At 31.6% G+C, this 19327-nt stretch overlaps 1 protein-coding gene across 1 annotated transcript; it reads right to left on the bottom strand.

The window, feature by feature from the left end:
- Nucleotides 1–1740: 1740 nt before the first annotated feature.
- spag (RNA polymerase II-associated protein spaghetti) lies at nt 1741–17661 on the bottom strand. Its single transcript, XM_072532990.1, has 6 exons — nt 17458–17661; nt 15271–15507; nt 15044–15171; nt 13881–14094; nt 6270–7212; nt 1741–1989 (listed from the first exon to the last, which is right to left on the bottom strand). Exons 1-6 carry the CDS (start codon nt 17587–17589, stop codon nt 1901–1903), a joined length of 1743 nt encoding a protein of 580 aa, XP_072389091.1. The 5' UTR covers nt 17590–17661; the 3' UTR covers nt 1741–1900.
- Nucleotides 17662–19327: the final 1666 nt, after the last annotated feature.

Genomic DNA, 19327 nt, shown 5'->3' on the forward strand with positions numbered 1-19327 from the left:
CCCTCCTTCTAAATAAAGATAAAATTAAAATATCAAATAAATGTAAGGTGAAGGTAATGGTAAATGTAAGACAAAAGCTCGGTCAAATAAAGGGAAAAGAATAACTCAGAAAATGGTTGGGTTCCAAATGCCCTGTGGCTTTCTGCAATGAATATTAAAGACTCTTGCGTCGACTACCATGAAGATACAACGGCAGAACTTTTTGAAGAATGGTTCAAAAGTAATCTTATGCCAAACATTACTCAGAATAGCGCGATAGTAATGGACAATGCTACTTTACTATAACGGCATGGAAGCGTGGACAATAAAACAGTCTGAAATCAAAAAATTAAACTCCTTTGAGATGTGGTGCTACAGGAGAATCCACAGAATATCGTGGACTGAAAAAGTAACTAATATAGAGGTGTTACAAAGAATGAAGAAAGAATTTGAAGTCATAAAAACTGTTAAAATTAGAAAGATTCAATATCTGGGTCATATAATGAGCGGCGAGAAGTACGTTTTACTTAGGTTAATTATGCAAGAGAGGATACAAGGAAAGAGACACCCAGGACGACGTAAAATATCCTGACTAAGAAATTTGAGAGAGTGGTTCGGTTGCAACTCATTAGAATTATTCAGAAGCGCGGCTAATAAAATTAAAATATCGATGATGATTTCCAACCTCCGATAGGAGAAGGAGCCTGAAGAAAAAGAATGGACAATGCAAGCTATCACAGTCACCAACTAAGTAAAACTCTTAACTCGAATAATACTAAATTGGAAATTCAAAATTACATGGAGACGAATGATATGTATTTTGAAGAATGTTACACCAAACAAGAGCTTTTAGAAGTTTTAAAGGTATTTTCTATAAAAAAGTATATGTTTGTGATACATTGGCAGAGGAAATGGGACATACAGTGCTGCGGCTTCCACCCTATTATTGTATGTTTAATCCCATAGAACATATGTGGCACGAATTAAAGTCTAACGTGAGGTTACAAAATATTTTTCCAACGTTAAGTAGTACTGTTGTAGAGTTAATAAGAAAATGTGTCAATGATATTCTTCCAAGTAGTTTGAGAAATTCAGTCCGACACGTAATAAGTAAAGAAAATTCATATGTTCATGTAGATCATAATATAATTGAACCGATCATAATTAATTTAGATGAGGATAGCGATAGCGAAACAGAACTATGTGTGGAGTGATACTGTCATCAAATCTACAAATGTAACGTTAAAGAAAATGGTTCTTTTCAGAACCACAACTTATTATTTATTTGTTTTATACGTTTGTGTTTTTAATATCTTAGCAATTAAAATATATTTATTTTAAAATTCATTTGAAAACATTAATTTCGGGTATATAAGGCAAAGCAATATATTTTACATCCGTTTTTTTGTTTTTGTCGTCGTAATTATTTTAAATTTTGTGGATCCTTTGCTTTATTATAGGAGTACCGTCTAGTCAGTGTTAATTGTCAAAAGACCAACTCTGTCTACCTCGTTTGCTTATCGCTCCACACCGGTCTTAACAATTGAAGCAAACCATTTTCTGATAAACAAACTTTACTGAATAATACGCCAATAGGCTGCTACTTACGACCAATTTCTCATATGCGTAGGTATACGTGGTCGAAAATTATTCCGAAAAAGCATTCGATTGTGTCGAATACTGGATTATGTTAACCTAGTGACAAGGATTTTTATTAAGGAATGTAGGGTTGTTTTTTTTATAAATATTATCCAACACAAATATTTTTATAACTTTATTAAATTTTTACAACTATATCAACAGATTATAAATATAAAAAACGTTAGAGAACCTAAAATAAAGTAAGAAACACGTGCTACACACGTAAATAATTTTTACATAACTTGGAACGTCGTGAGGGTGCGTTGTGCTGCAAACTAATTTAAAGTTCGTATTTGGCTATTAATTTGTCAACGTCGTCTTTTTCTCGTTCCTTGCATTCTTTAATGTGATCCAATAACTTCCATACATCTATAAAAATTTTAATGATTAAAATACAACGTGATGCAATAATGTTGATGTTTTAATGATTACAATGCGTAGGATATGATATAATTTTCGTTATGTGCATTGTCCAATATAAAGTAACTATTTCCCTAAAATTTTAGCATTGTGATATTTCAGAATTTGCTTTATATAACAACAAATAATAGTTATTATACGTAAAATAATTCAGCGACAATTAGCGAAGATTAAAATGATACTATGTACATAATTCATCTTCTTACTGTTCTGAAACTGTATTCTTGTGGCATGTCTAAGTTAAATATTGTGTTTAACCTTTAAGCAAAGAATAATAGACGCATTATATCGATGTAGACGCATATCGAAGGATCGTTCACTGTCATTTTTTAGTTTCGGCAGGTTATACACATTTGACGAACGCATGTGGCTGAAGCCTTGCGACCAAACGCTTTCGCTAAATGTGTACGCCCCAACAAACGATAGCATATGCGTGTGTTTACCTTCCCTAGAGTTCGCTCACTGGGCGGTACATCAAAAGAAAATTAAAGAACGAGTTCGTTTGGCTGTGTTTAGTGTGTATTGATTTTGATTTTCTAATTTGCAATAATGAAGTGGACTAATGCCCGTATTTATAGTCGGTACTCAAGCTCGTGCTTGAGCACGTGCTCCGCCAAGTCGTGCTCAAGTATTTGTTGTGTTCTATAAACGATACTTCGGGTATTCTCGTAAAAGATTCTGTCAATTATTACCATTGTCACAAAACTTTATTTAAATATTTTTAGTGCCAAATTTAACTTTATTGAAGAAGAGGCATGTTGTATATTAAACAAAAATTTATTTTTAATAAATTATTTTAAGGTATGTAATATATTATAAAAAATATGCATTCGAGGGAATAAATTTCAATTATGTGGATTTTTAATGAAATGAAAATTTTTAGTGAAATTGTACTAAATATGCAATGTATTAAACAAAAGGAAAGGTGTTTTTAATCCAGCTGTTAAAGGAAAATAATACTGTAGAGAATAAAAGGACATACGGTGCTTCCTTAATGAAAAAAGAAGGGTTGGGAGTACAATACAGCATATTATATAACTGCCAGCCTGAGGTAGATATATTAAGGACTTCAGAACAGCTACGAAAATTGTGAAACAAATTGAAATAGAGGTAAAATACTTTTATTTATTTAAGTAAAGTTTTTATCGTAGAAAATGCAGAGAAACAACAGCATGCTGGCTACAGGTGATGGCCCTTTGAAAAAGCCAAAGCCTGATGTAGTGCTGGAGTTTGTGAAAATTGCTGTTCCCAACATATATGTAAGCGCTGACTGTCCTTTAGACAGCACAGAAGTATTTGGAAGAGGTAAATTTACTATATATGTATTCATACTTAGTATAATTGTAGGGCAAAAGGAGCATGTAACATCAGAAGTATCTGACTCCCTCCGTTGCTTTTCCAGTTCTGAATAAAGAGTTGTTATGTATGATAATTTTGAGAAATTTTACCTGTACATTTAATAATAATTTCAAGTAATACTTGTAATATGACACCTGTTATTCCTATAGAATATGTCAATATGCTTCAAATGGTAAGTAATCTTAAATCTACCTATGGCAATATGTAACAATAATAACAAACACTACTACTAATGGAGTAGTGGCTATAATAATTGCAAATAAAAAACATTCGCCAAAAAAAAAGGTTTGAATTATTCCAAAGGTTAATAGTAATCTATAGTTATGGATTTTTAAACAAAAGCATTATATGTGGAGTATCACAAGGTTCAGTACTAGGTCCTCTACTTTTCTTTATCTTTTTAAATGACATCACTAACTTCAAAATTGATGGAAAAATTTTTCTTTTTGCTGATGATACCAGTGTTACCTGGAAGAACTCAAATAGTGCAACTCTTCATGCAATTATAACTTCTAATCTACTTAAGATAAAAACCTGGTCCGACTCTAATTTACTCTCTTTTAACGTGGATAAGACAGCTACGCAAAGAAGATCTGTTTCGGAGGAAATGAATTTAGTATCTTCCAAAATAACAAACTTTTCTTTGTTCGAGTCTCATCTTCGATATGGCCTTCCTTTTTGGGGTTCTAGTACAGTTGCCCAATCTGATGTTATTTTTAAATTATAAAAAAGAGCAATACGGTATCTTTTTGGCCTCAGTAGAATAACACAAAGCAAAAGCTACTTCAAAAATCACGGGACATTAACTCTTCCCTCTCTATATATTCTAGAAATTTTTTGATTAATTCGTAAACACCTACATGTTTTTCCAGCAAGACCTAGTCATGACTACTCCACCAGAAATTCAAGCTTTGATGTGTATTTACCGATCCCATCCACTGAGTTAGTAAAGAAATCTATATTATATTCGGCAAAAAAATTATACAACCATCTCCCTTTGCAACTTAAATCTACAACTTCTTTCCTTAAGTTCTGTAAATTGACAAAAGCCTATCTATCTGAAATACCGTATTATTCAGTGGAAGAGTTTCTTGACGAATAATTCAGAAAGTACAGTACGCTTAGGTACAAGCAACAAAGTATTTTTTATATATATTGTTATGTTTCTTCTTTCCCAACCAAAGAAAAATAAATAAAAAAATCCATCGAAATAAAATTTTAAGATATCAATATAAACAAATTGTATATAGTAATTTAAGATAAGATTTAGTGTAGATAAGAATAGAAATTTGTTTGGCAAACGACCTTTTTCCGTTTCAAACAAAATTATCAAAAAACCTTTGTTTAGAATTAGATGACATTTTACCTGTAAGTTAATCTTTTCATTGTTTGTATAATCGAGTATTAAATGACCATATTCTAATCTTTTGAAATATGTATAAATTGTGTATTGACAAAACCAATCTTAAAGTAAGCTATTTAGTTTTTCTCTGAAACCGAAATTAGGCTTTTCCAAAATCATGGTAAACACAATTTGAGCTTTTGATTGGAAGGTCGTTTTTAAATGGGAATTTGTGAGCCGATCATGAGAACCGCAGAAGGAGTTATAATTTGGTCATCGAAGGAAACAGTCGTTTGTCTCAAGATAGGGTGTGGTTCGTGAGTTGGATACCGGCATTGTGAAAAGAATTGAATAGTTTTGCAGAAGGAGATAGCAAGTAGATTGACCAGAGGTCCTTGTATCTACCATTGGCATTTTGTGAAGATTTGTGAAAGTAGTTTTACGGCATCAAGTTGACAAAAGGAGGTCCTTGTGTCATTAATAAGTAGTTGAGCTTTTGGAGAAGTGCATCAGGTGTTTTTGGTTAGTGCAGCAGGTTTGCAGAGACGTTAGGAAGGAGCCTAGGTGCCAAAAAGGAGAGATCACATCGTGAGGAGACTGGATTTTTCTGGGTATGTTCCAACATACAACTCAATAAGAAAATAAGCTGTAAGTGTTTTGTACAACTGAATTTTATATCTGTGAAGGATCGGTTTGACATCATGGTCATTAGCATTCAAATTTAAGAACTGAGGTTTTGTTAGGCTAATCAAAAGTTTAAAGTTTTGTTGTTTCTTATTTCAAGTAAAGAAAAATTAAGTAAAATTGGTTTTCACTTAATATAAATGTATGTAGATTTAAAATCTTATTATTATAAAAATTTGATTTATTTTCTTGTATGCTGATTGATAAGATAACGACAGAATTTGATAATTGTTTTATTCGTTCATATAAAATAAAGAAACGTAAATTTTTGTAATATAATATTTTTTTTATTTTTATCTTTCTTCTCTATCCCGATAAAAGACAACTAGAAAATCTTTGAATCCATCGAACACAGGTAATATAAGGAGTTTATTTTACTTTTGATAACAAATAAGTTATATTTTTTTTATTGGCTCAATAAACTAAGATTAAAGTCAAAATAAACAATCATAACAATATATATATGTATATATATATATATATATATATATATATATATATATATATATACCTATATATATATATATATATATATATATATATATATATATATATATATATATATATATATTTGGGTATCACATGCAGCAGCTTAAACTATTCGTAAATTAGTTCGTAAGGTTTTATTATGCAATTTGCAGTTTAGTGAAATTTTGTAATGGATTGTATATTTTATGTTTTATTCTGTGATATTGACGATTTATGTAATTTTAGTAAATTTTAATTGTTATTATTATTTTTTTGACTTTTGTAAGCTTTGTCCATAAAATTTTACAATTTTCAGTGACAATAAAGCATATTTCTATTCTATTTTAATTTAAAAAAACCAACCAAATTTACTTACTGCTTTTATCCTCTCCACTCAAGAACATAGTTATGGCACTAAACCTCTTTACTTCCGTAAACGAATTTAAAATGTCATATAATTTGTCGTTATTTCCTATAAAATGTTTGACTAAAACTTCTAATATATTACTAAATACAGCACTATCCAAAGAATTTAAAAATATTTTAGGAATATCCTGGAAACCAATTAACTTGAGATACGTGTACTTCTCTTCGGTGGTTCTAAAATTTTTCCAACTCGTATAAAATTGTACAGCATTTTTTGGACACTTGAAGCTCGTGTTTATTTCATTGTTTTCTATAAGTTTTTTAGTGTCATTAACTGAATTTTTAACATCTTTAGCTGTACTCATGGGATTGATCTTTTCAATTACATTCAGATCTTCTATCTTGAGGTGATGTAAATTAGGTTCAGGTTTCGTTATTGATTCAGAATTAAAATTTTTTTCCGCTGTTTTAACAGAATCTAATGAAATTTGAGTGGGAGAGTCTTGAGATTCGTTCAAATAATTATCGGCCTCTTGAATGAATTTTTCTTTCCTATCTTTTTTAAAAGCTGATATTGGTCTTGTAGTAATAGACCCTTGTTTGTTATCATTTTCTTTCTTTTCTAAAACATGCTGTTTAACAGCTTCTTTACTTACTGGTTTGGACACATCAATTTTTGTGTGAGTATCACCAATTTCAGTTATTTTTATTCGTTTAAGAGGTTTTTTTGATCTCAAATGAGGAGGTTTTTGAATTGGTTTCACTTCAATTATTTCTGGATCTGAGACCCACTGTGGAATAGGTGTACTATCATCAATTATTTGTTGTGGTACCTCGTTAACCTCTTGTTCCTTTGGAGGTTTATAAATCGGCGTAAAGGGTTTTAAGTTTATTGAGCTATTTGATTTGTTCCTGGATGCAGTAAATTTTGAGATAGGTCTTGGATCAGCTACCTAAAATTAAGGAAATATGTATTAATATATGGGAAAATAAGTGTTATAAAAACATAAAATGTAGTCTATCTCTAATAAAAATGTGATTTAAAAAAATTGATTAAAATGTGCGAAGAAAGTTATAATAATTTAATACTTTTAATGTCAAACTTCCCAGTGATTGGCTATACCTATACCGTAATAGTGGAAAACTTTACAGTGAAGTAAAAACTTTGTAACAATAAAACAACGTTGGTCGTCAGTGTGTAATAATAAAGCAACCACCTAGATCGTTGGGTGCTAATTGTTAAACTATTAAATGACACCTCAGTATAGCAACAAAGGGTGTACAAAACACAAGGACATCAAGCTATCACACACAGTTCTTAAGCTGAGCTTTAAATTCTTTTGGAATATTATAACAATCCAACCTTCGGGAATATTGCTTAGCAAATCTTGGTGTTCTAGAAGTGAAGGAATTGTGTCCGTAGTTTGTGCGATGGAGTCTAACATAAAAGGGTTTATTTAGCCTTGTTTGTCTACTGGGAACATGGAGATTAATTTTTTCCATTACTTGAGGACCAAAAAGAATAGAGTGCAGTATACTATAAAACATAGTTAGATCTTTGTGCATACGTCGGATTTGGAGAGAAGTTATGTTGGGGGACCTTTCCATATTTGAATAGTTAATTTCTTCAATCCTCCCTATGGTTTTGTTTAAATGCAACAAATCTTAAGAATTTGTGTTGAACTCTCTCAATAGCTTGAATATGGATGTTATAGTGAGGAGACCAAACACATGAACAGTAATCTAGGTGGGGTCTCACAAGTGAACAATACAAAATTTTATGGGTGGGATATTTAGAAAGTCTTTAGCACAACGTTTGATAAACCCTAAAAGTTAAAGTGATTTTGAGACAACAGATGAGATATGGGGGATGTAGGATAAGCTGAAATCGAGCACAACACCTAGGTCTTTTATCTGAGATACAGAGTCTAAAGGGCAACCATTAATAGTATAGATATGATTTGTTCCATTAAGTTAGATTCCGTTGCTGTCACACCAATAGCTCAACCGATCTCAATCAGACCGCAGTTTTTGATAGTCACCATCATTCTCAATTTTCAAATATAATTTTAAATCGTCAGCAAACATTAGGAAAGAAGCAAAGAGGAAACAGGAGGCAAAGTCATTAACATAATTATTGAATAGAAGAGGTCCTAGGTGTGATCCTTGTGGTACTCCCGAAAGTACCTTAATCTCAAACGATTGAAAACCCTGAACACGTACTATTTGTATTCTTTCAGTTAGGTAGGATAACAACCATTCTAAAAGTTCACCCTGGATACCCAGACTCCTTAACTTATTAATTAAAATCTTGTGATTTACCCGGTCAAACGTCTTTGTAAAGTCTGTGTATACAGCATGAACCTGGAAGCCATTTTCAAGAGATTCTATAAGGAAATCAGTAAATGTCAATAAATTAAGTTCAGTGGAGCGGCTAGAGAGAAATCCAAATTGCTGGTCGATAAAACAGCCTTTTAAAGTAGCTGACAAATAGTCACAGACAAGGCTCTCAAAAACTTTTGGGAATACAACTTAGAATGCTAATAGGCTGATAATTATTCACTTGAGCATTATCTCCAGATTTTAGTATTGGGGTAATACAGCTAGTTTTTAAGTAGACCGGGAACATCCCAGTCTTTAATGACAGGTTAAAAATGTGAAAAACAGGTCTATAAAGTAAAGCTAAAGAAGGTGGAAGATCATCTGGACCTGGCTCCTTGTTGGTATCCAAAATGGAAAGTTTTTCATATGTATATAGACGAAATAGAAATGCTAAATTGTGAAAGGTTGATGTTTCCTGTTAGGTTTCATCCTGTAAATCAAAATCTTTATCACTATAAGTTTTGGAAAAGTATTCAGCAAATAAATTGACAATCTCCATGCCAGAAATATTATTATAGTGCATAACAGCAGGAATATTATTCCTGATTTTTTTTACTGTTAACAAATTTCCAGAAATTTTTAACATTATCTTTCAGAGATGATTCAGTTAGAGCAATATAATCAAGATAGCAGTCTTCTTTCAGTTGTTTACAGTTAGTTCGTAATAAGAAAACTCATTATAGTCAGCAAGTAATTGAGATTTTAGATATTTTTTATGCATTTTCTTTTTTTATTACTATTTTTTTTAAGCTCTGCAGAAACCCAGACAAGAAACTTTTTTGCTAAATACTTTTTCAGAGGAACAAAGATATCAATTGCAAATCATAAAACATGTTGATCATATAATCAAGACTTTTATCTTTAAACAAATCATCCCAGTTAAATTGTGAAAGAAAATTTGTTACTTCCCGTACACCCATTGAGCGAAAGTATCTATAAAAGCCATCTCCAATTAATCCTGGCTCATTGAAATATTGATATTCACATTTAAACCCAAATGAGAGTGGAGGATGATGCCTATCCTCTGGGAGTAGGACACTTTCAGCTCTATATACCTCAACCACTTCATCTTGGACCATGACTAGATCTAATAAGGAGTTGATTTCATTTTTAACAGTGTTAATTGATACAGATTATGAAAAAAACATAAAAATGAGAGGAATTAAATGGAATCGACTTCATTTGGTGAGGTTCCTGGTAATGGAGTAGACACAGAAGACAATCCATCAATGGACCACTGACAATTGGGAAGATTAAAATCTCCCAGGATACATAACTTATATAATGGATACTTTTCAGCTAGATTATCTACATTTTTTGCAAATTCGACATACTTCTCAATGATACTACGTGGTGGAAAGTAGGTAGTTACAAAGATAAACTTGTCGATGTGGCCAATCTCAATCTTGACAAACAGATGTTCGATATTTTGAGTCGCTGTCAAACGAACACTGGTTATGGTTTTCGGGACAGCTATAAGCACTCCACCATTTCTTTTGAAGGTACTTGTTTCTGAGGATCTATCTCTTCTATATATGTTGTAGTCAAACATTTGCAGTTCGGCGCTCTTTATGTCATCTGTTAACCATGTTTCATTAAAAACTAAAATATCATATTGTGAGTAAGAAGTATTTTCAAACAGTAGTTGAAGTTTTGTATGTAACCCTCTGACATTCTGAAAATACACCAGCGCTTTTGAAGTCTCGACTGAGGGGGCTTTGAACCTGGTAGATATGTTTAGTTTTTTTCGTATTAAATTTGGCACACCATTAACATATTTCAAAATGAGATCGGATTCACCCTTACACTGTCTTTCTTTTAACTCATTTTTCCGTGCATTGACCTCAGCTCGTTGTTCAGTAGTTAAATCAGCTTCCAGGAATACTTTTAAACCTCTATCCAACTCCTTCTTGTTTCTCAATATCAACCGAACCATTTCAGGTGACTCTAGAGTTAGTCGCAGTGATTGATACCCATTTTTGTTTCGTTTACCAATTCTTGTCGAACTGAATATTTTTATATCACAACCAGCTAAGTCCGACAGCATTTCCTTAGCTTTAGATGTGTCATTTTCCTCACGATCTTGAGACATATTAAAGATCATAAGATTGCAAGATCTCTTTTGTCTCTCAGACACTTCATACAAAACACTGCCGTGCACCAATGTGGAACTGTAATTATTGTCTTTTTTTTGTATTTGATTTAGAGATGGTATTTTTTATGAAGGCAAGATTCTTCTTAATGTCTTCAAATGAGGTAGTAAAACTGGTTTTCAAACTCTTGACTTCATCGGTTACCTCATGAATCTGTTTTTCAAACTACTCCATTTTTTGACAGTTTGCAATTTTGATTTTACTTAGTGTATCTTCTAATGCTTTTACACGGTTGTTTAGGTTAACTGTCTTTTTGAATTATGGCACGCTGTCACCACACAAATATGGCATAATTCGGGTGGCCAGAAGTAGACACCTTATCTCTGTCGAGTTAATTCCAGTGCAGTTTTTGCATAAAACATTTTTGCAAATGTCACAAGGGTAACCAAAAACTTCCCCTGCCCCTTTATTAGGTTCTTTAAAAACACAGTTCTTGGAACATTTGCCACATTTTCCTGCCATTTTGAGGTTCTAGAGAGTTCTGAGGATCATGAGAAACAATGTGAAAATTTGGCAGAGAAAAATAAAAAATTATACTAAATAGTCATATTTATTAAATATAAGGAAAACCAAAATTTAGTGAGCAAATCTTGCCTAAGCTTTACAATAAAATAAATGTAAAAATATATTTAAGACTAATACGGAGATACTGTCACATTTGGAGGATAGACCAGGGAAATTCGATTTTTTTCGCGACACTTACCCGGCCAGGCAAACAATAGTTCTTGTGAGTAGTATGGACCTCTATAATATGATTCCTGCAGTAGATGTTTTGGACTTAAATAGGTATTAACAAATTAGGTCAAAAAATGGTTAAATTTTTACTTTTTTCATAAAAATTTAAGAGTAATAAACTTATAAGTCAATAAAAATCTTCAAAATGGCGTTTTTAAATGTTTTGATTCTTATTTGTTGAAGGAACCCCTTCTTCTTTCACCATCTTATCCCATGACAGTTTCTTATTTCTCGTCCTCCTGCCAGTTCTTGTATAACTCACTTCTTCAGATATTCTTTCCTCATGCCTCCTACTTCTTCTGGTCACCTTACTTGTCTTTGTACTGTTCTTCACCATAATTCTTCATCTTTAATCTTCAACCACCACTTCACCACTAAAATTAAACTCAATCAGTCATCTTCACACATCCATTCCACACTTTCAGTCTGTGGACCCCACTACCACCTATACTACACAAGTCAATCTAATCCCCTCACAGTTAACTCAACATATAGTATCTATTATTTCATTCTTTCTCTAATACATATTCACACACATATCATTTTGTCTGTTTTTCCATTTACATACTTAATTATCTAACTTTGTCCATGCATTTCACATTAACATAGTATCCAATTTATTCTTGCTGCTGTATATTACTCAACCAACATTTCACATTTCCTCTTTCCTATATTAATACTCTCATTCATTCTTTCTCAAATCCATTTATATTCATTTTAACATACTTCACAATATGGTAATATTATATTATCACTATCAAAACTACAATATAATAATAGTTAGAATGTCATATTCAGTTATCATATTATCTCATAAAATTTTTAATAGGCTTATTCATCTTACTAATTAAAAAAAAAAAATTTAAACTCTCAGAAATTTACACACCAGGTCTCTTACCGCTGCTAGGCAACCACCATTACCCAAATTTAAAAATAAAAATTTTTAACTTCAATTTCATTGGATTTCAAATTAATTTTTTTTATATATATAAGTACTTATTTTTGATACCATTTCTTACACTATTCTGTGGATAGTACCACATCAATTTCTTTAATTTTCTACATTAATCAATTTTCATACCACTTATGATGTCATAGATTCAACCTCAAACATTATTTCCACTAATTTAATAATTCACTTGTTGTTTTTTCAATAATAGAGATTTGCAGATTTAAGGCAAAAATTTTATCATTTAAACAAATTTAATTTTAACTAAAGGTTCATTAATAAGATATTAGGTATTATTACAACAAAATAAGATTTTATAATTTTTAAAAATTACATTAATCGCGGAACACACCCATACCTCGTCATGTTTAGATGTCTTCTTAAATTATATTCCTGTCACCTCAGCCAGTTGGTCTGTGTCGTTTTAACTGACAAGAACCATGTGTTAAAAAACGAGCAGGGAGACATGTAGCCCCTCAAGTATTAAATTTTATCCAATGTCATCGACCTAGAGTCACCATATAATTTAATTTTGGAAAGATGTAAACCCATATATGGATGTCATAGCCACAAATTCATTGTTAGCTTCAACTACATAAGGCTCTGAAGATGATCTGATTTGATCGAAAACTTTATGCTACTGTACAAATTTTGACGACACTTGTAAAAGTTTTAACTATATGTTTTTATATAACTAAATACAATGGTGAAGTGTTTTAACTTCTGTATGTTTTTTTAAACGATGGTATACAGCCAACTACTGGGATTTTCCCATTAATTTTTTTAATCAAATTCTGTTTTTTGTTACTTGGTGAAAAATTCTTCTAATAATTTAATTTTATATTGACAATTCAGACACATATTATACATTTTAAAGTAGACAACTTTAAAGTGATATTGCCAATATTGCTAAGTTGTATTCCTTCTTCTTCTTAGAGTGCCGTCTCCCTATGGAGGTTGGCAATCATAATGGCTATTTTTATTTTTGAACTTTTCTATTTTTCTATTTTTGAACTTGTATTCATGGGACGAGTTTATTGTAAGAAAGTTCATTCGATTACATGAAATCAACTTTAACTGTGCCATTAGATAAGACTTTGAATATAATCAAGACAAAATTAGAGAGCGATGATACAGTGGCAACTAGAACAAGACTGAACATATCAGCTATAATGGAGTTATTGACATAATGTACTGATAATACCTATTTTCAACTAAATAATGAATTCTATAAACAAAATTTTGGTCTAGCAATGATCTCTAGTTAATCTCCATTTATTGTTAAACAATTGGAATCCAATGATCTAGGTCTAGGTGATAGGTTCATTGTTATACATTGGTTGTATACTGTACAATATACCAGTTATGTAATTATTTAAAATCATTTTTGATATTTACTTACATCTATATTTCTTTTCAAAAGTATAGAGAGTTTGTCTAATTCAGCTTTTGCCTCCTTGTTTTTTGGTTCTAATATCAGTACTTTCTTTAAATCCACTTCAGCATGTTCGAATTTACTAAGTTTTATTCTACAGGCTGCCCTTCTTTGATATGCCTTAACATATGTGTCATCCAATTTTAAGGAGAGGTCACAGTCTTTCTCACATTCTTCAAATCTACAAATTATATTATTAACTACATTGATAGGTAAATAAAAATATTATAAAATATTAATTTTTGAAAAGTTATATAAAAATAAAATTAATTATAAAATTAAATTGTTTCCCAGAACATTTTTTTAAAGAACAGCTTCTTATCATTGCGGAACTAACACAGAGAAGAATAAACAGAAAAACAAAGTCTAATGAACTAAAAGGCCTTGTTGGTATGCCATTTTAAAACATTAAGGTATAGTCAAACTATTATACTATCAACTAATACGATAATTCAAATACGTAAAGAATTATCTATCCCAAGCACAAAATATGTGTGCATCTATTGTTGACTGCTGATTCATAGTATTGGACATGTTTTTTTCTTTTCTCATTTTTATCATATTTTATTGGTGTCTTTGTCTGGCCAACTGTAATAATGGCGAAAAAGAGTTGCAATAGTAAATCACATAATAGTGCTATGATAACACATAAGTCTAAGAATTCTTTCATTAAAAGAAAAAGTGAATATTTTGAATAAGACAGAAGTCAAAAAGTACTTTCGTTGTTGTTTAACAAAATTGTAGATTACTGGTTCTCCCCCTCCACTGTAATTTATCATTTGTATTGTACTGTATTGTATTGTATAGTCACATTATGTCATTGAGTAATTTGGTTGACTACTGCTGTCAATTTATCTTTTCTGTTTACATGTTCTTTTGCTTCCGAAAATAATAAATAAGTTCTTTATTTGGTCTGACCATCACCATGGAGATCTTCCTCTAGATCTTTTGCCAGCTACATTGCCTTCAACTTTCAACTATAATCTTTCCATACTTTCTCTTCCTCTACTAATGTATACAAAGTATACTTACAACAAACAATATACTTTAATTGATAATTGTAACAAGTTTATTGGTGATGTTATGTATCAATATTGAGCATTAAATTATTGGAGCAATATAATACTTACTTATTGAGTTTTAAATAACAAAGAGCCCTGTTTGCATAAAATATAGGATCATATGAGTAACATTTAATAGCTTTTGTGTAACATTTTATAGCTTCTTCCCACTTTTGATTTTTAACAAATTGGTTGCCCTAAAACATTAAAGAAAAATAAAAATAACAGTAACATAACAACTATTAGATATGTATATTAAAATGAATGATGTTAAATTTAAGTAAAATAAAATATACCTTTTCTTTCTCTACAATAGATTCATCTATCATATTTTCATTGCATTCATCTGTCAAATCTGAATCATCAGGAATATCTTCTTCTAATCTCTCAAGTTCAGCATCAGCATCAAATTTATCCCATGCTGCATAATCTGTAGCTCCAAGTTTTGTAGCTGGTTTTTTCAATTTGTCAGTAAGTTTAAACTTTTTAGTGCTTTTGGGATCTTTGTTTACAGTTTTAGAATTGAGAGATGTCTAAAATAATAAATTTTTTATAACCACATAATTATAAATTCTACTAAGTAACTATGTAACTCTGATGGACAGGTTTTAATTATTAGAAAAATTAGATTTAATTTAGACAGTAAAATGGTCAATGATGCACAAAACTTTGTTAATACAGAGTTTATAATAAAATTGGCATATCTCTGTGACATTTTCAACAAATTAAATGATCTTAATAAGTCTTTGCAGGTAAGCGATGCTCATATTCTGCAGTTGGTAGATAAAATTACTGGGTTTCAGAAGTTGCTATTATGAAAGAGACAATTTTAGGGTCAAGTAATTGACTGTTTCCCTGCTTTACACAGTATTCTACAAAAAAATCTGGAGAAATCACTCAATAATCACTGGGCTGGAAATCCTTTCCAATCATCTTCACCATCGATACTTTCAAGAAAGGACGATGAAGAACAACTAATAGAATTATCCTGTGGTGCCAGTCTAAAGCCTCAACATGACAAGGACAAAATTTTGAAGCTGCAAAAGAAACGAGAATGGCAATTCTCAAACTAGGGCACAGGTTTCAGAAGCTATGCCCAGAAAAGCAAGCACATTCGTCTCATTAGTCAGCTAGCTAGATAAATATTTCGTTTTATTTTTACAGTTGTTTTGATTTTGTTCTTATTTTCTAATAAAAATTATAAATCTCCAAAGAGTTTTTCTGAAAACCTGTTACTAGGGTAGTACTAAAATTGTTAAGTATTTTTGGGGACTGCAGCGAGGGGTGTCATAAAAAATTGTAGAGTCCAAAGGGCATCACAGTACAAATAAGTTTGTACAACATTTTATAATTGGTATCATATACTATTATCCATTCATTCAGTTGATGGTTAAATGATGTTAAAATTAATGAATAATTGGAGTGTATATTCATTCATTTTCATTAAAAAAATAAACTTTTGTTTTAATTGATGAAGTTTTATTTTGTTAATAAACTGCATGTGAATATTTTTTTGTTAAAATATTCGCTAGGAGCATGTATGCTTGGTTGTAAAGCAATTTCCAGCCATTGTCAGTTGGTAAAAATTTATACAATGCAGCAAAAACAATTACTAAATTAACGAGACAGTTGGGACTAGGATCAGCCAATCCAGAACATAAGGTTAGCAGTTACATATATGTTAAAAACTTTGAAATTAACCTTAATTGCATGTTGTTCAAAAATCCATATAAAAAATCATAAGATGTTTTATTAACATGTTAAGCCCCAAAGCATTGACATGTACTGTTCATCTCAGACCAAACATACTGTGGCCACATTTAAACACAATAATACTATGAACCAAATTGGTATACACAGTTCGTAGTAAAAACATGCTGTGCAACATTCTGGTGCACATGTGGCTAAATGTGTTAATCAATTCATGTTTCAACTTTATGACTTTCTTTACATTCTTAAAATATTTCAAACTTAAGTTTAAGTAAATCATTTTTGCTAAAAAAGCAAGATATGCTAGAAAAATATTTGCTTGAAATTGTTTGAATTATGTGTTATGAGTATTATAAGAATGGTTTCTTCTCTGTAACCAAAAACATTAACAAACATTTATTTTCCTCATTTATGTGAAATTATTTCTGTACTGCATTTTAAGCAACAGTAAATTTTATATACAAGAAATGCAAGTTACAGCTGGTTAAGCAACAGTAAATTTTATATACAAGAAATGTACAGCTGTCCGACAATGTAAACACTTGATCTTATAACATTTTTTAAACTTTGTTAGTACCCATGAGTTTTGCAATGCAAAAATCATGATTTACTTTTTGTCACCCCATACATTTATCACATACGAACACATTTATTACATATATAACCTTTCTTACTTAATTACCTTTGAAATTATGCCTTTTAAGAAGCTTTATTTAACAGTAGGAGATGATTAAAACATTTATCTATAGAGGTTACCTATAATATATTATTACCTTATCATTTTTCAAAGCTTCTTCCTTGCGTTTCATTTCTTCACCCCAACTTTTTAGGTCTTTTGAAAAATCATGCAGGTCTGCTGCATTATCCCTTATAGATTTTTGCAAAAGAATTGGATTGATACTCATTTTCAGACAGTGCAATGCAAAATGTTTATTTATTTTTTGACACCAACAGTTTGACAGAAAGACATCGATCCATTGATGTGAAATTAGTTGCATATACCTCGAGACAGCTAATACATCTTATTTCTTACGATTAACGTTTCTGTAAATAATCATTTTCAGCTTTTTAAAATTGGAAAGTTATTAGGATATTATATCATTATCATATGCTCCATATGCTCTCTAGGACTCCGTATACATCCTAAGAAGCTATTATTATTACAAGTATAATACCGTAATTGAATTAATAGCTGATTTTACAGTTTAGGTTCATCTCTCATTCTGCTCTGTGGAATGACCTCGAGACCTCGACGTGATAGAAAGGCCGAGTAATTGGTCTTGGTTCTTAATAAACGCTCATTGATGGCACCAATCCGTAACGAAGGTTTGAAGGCTCTTAGGCTCTCACTGCCACCTTCCAAGTCTGTGACACAATTCACAGCTACCAAATAGTCAGTGACCAGGACATCCAAAAAGATACATGAGATCCGAACTATGAGTACAAACAGAAAGCATTGCCCACTCCTTATCCATTCTTTATCCTTTTATCTCTCCACAGTGTAGGATAAGCAGCTTCACTGAGTAGCACCATGGGGTGTACAGACAACCGCGACAAATTAAGAGGAGTAAACCTAGATAAAGAAATCTACAATCTGTGAGCCACCGTGACCAGAGGATGAATGGTTACACGAAAGTAGTTTTGATCGTTGGCCCCGTGAACTAGGCGAAATTACGAGGAAGACATAACTTTAGGAGGAAGCTTGGCGGAGGAAGGCGATGGATAGGGACGACTGGAAAAAATTCTTGGGGAGGCTAGGATCCACACATGGTTGTAAAGCCAAAATGATGATGATGACATAACTTTAGGTGGATAAGAGAACATTGTCCAGCTGGACTATAGAGGACTATCCAACTCGTGGACATATGGACGAAGAAGAAATTACAATAAGTATACATGAATCTAAAAAGGGGGCAAGTGAATTAACGGATAGGGAAACAGAAGAGGTTTTGGCGCCTACGTGGCGCTAGGTGTTTAAATCCACACTAACATAAAGCTTTACATTATTTTTTTATTAAATATTACCTTAAAATTACAGAAACCAATATTTTTGGAAAAAATTAATCGTATTATTAATTATTATAATATGTAATTAATATTATTAGTATCGTTTTAAGAACAAAATATGATTGATTCAGTAGATTGATATGCCAGTTGGTAGTTCAGATTACTTTCCTAGATGGCGTAGTTACCCTACCGGACAAACAGCGTGACTTGTCGTCCTACCTTTTTATATAGATAGATGGATGTTTTTCGATAGAAAAATCTGCGGTAGATAGAAGTATGCTTTGTTAGCAAGCATTATCCTTTGTTCGTATTTCCTCCTCCTTGCTACCCTCCTCAATTATCTGTACGCCCAGGTATGTGAGCTGTTGTACTACTTCAATAATTGCGTCATATATTGTCAAATTTTGCAGGTTGCGTTGTTTCCTTGCTTGTATTAGGGCTTTAGTTGTATCTACGTTGACGGCTAGCCTATTAAGCTTATTTCTTTCTCATTTTCTTCAAGCTACACATATGCCTAAAGACATGCACCCAAATTTCGTGTCGTAACACCGTCGCATTTTAAGTCTGGACCGCATTTCGTAACGGCGAAACACCGTAACATAATAACATCGAGGCGTCCCATCGGTAGTCGGTATT

The sequence above is a fragment of the Diabrotica undecimpunctata genome, chromosome 5 (genome assembly GCF_040954645.1).
Source record: "Diabrotica undecimpunctata isolate CICGRU chromosome 5, icDiaUnde3, whole genome shotgun sequence".
Taxonomy (NCBI): domain Eukaryota; kingdom Metazoa; phylum Arthropoda; class Insecta; order Coleoptera; family Chrysomelidae; genus Diabrotica; species Diabrotica undecimpunctata.

Bases quoted from the DNA above. Each gene is read 5' to 3' on its own strand.
- spag (XM_072532990.1), bottom strand. From the start codon at position 17,589: ATGAGTATCAATCCAATTCTTTTGCAAAAATCTATAAGGGATAATGCA. The intron at 15,172-15,270 runs GTATATTTTATT...TTAATGTTTTAG, and splicing joins CTATTGTAGAGAAAGAAAAG to GGCAACCAATTTGTTAAAAA. The intron at 14,095-15,043 runs GTAAGTATTATA...TATAATTTGTAG, and splicing joins TGTTATTTAAAACTCAATAA to ATTTGAAGAATGTGAGAAAG.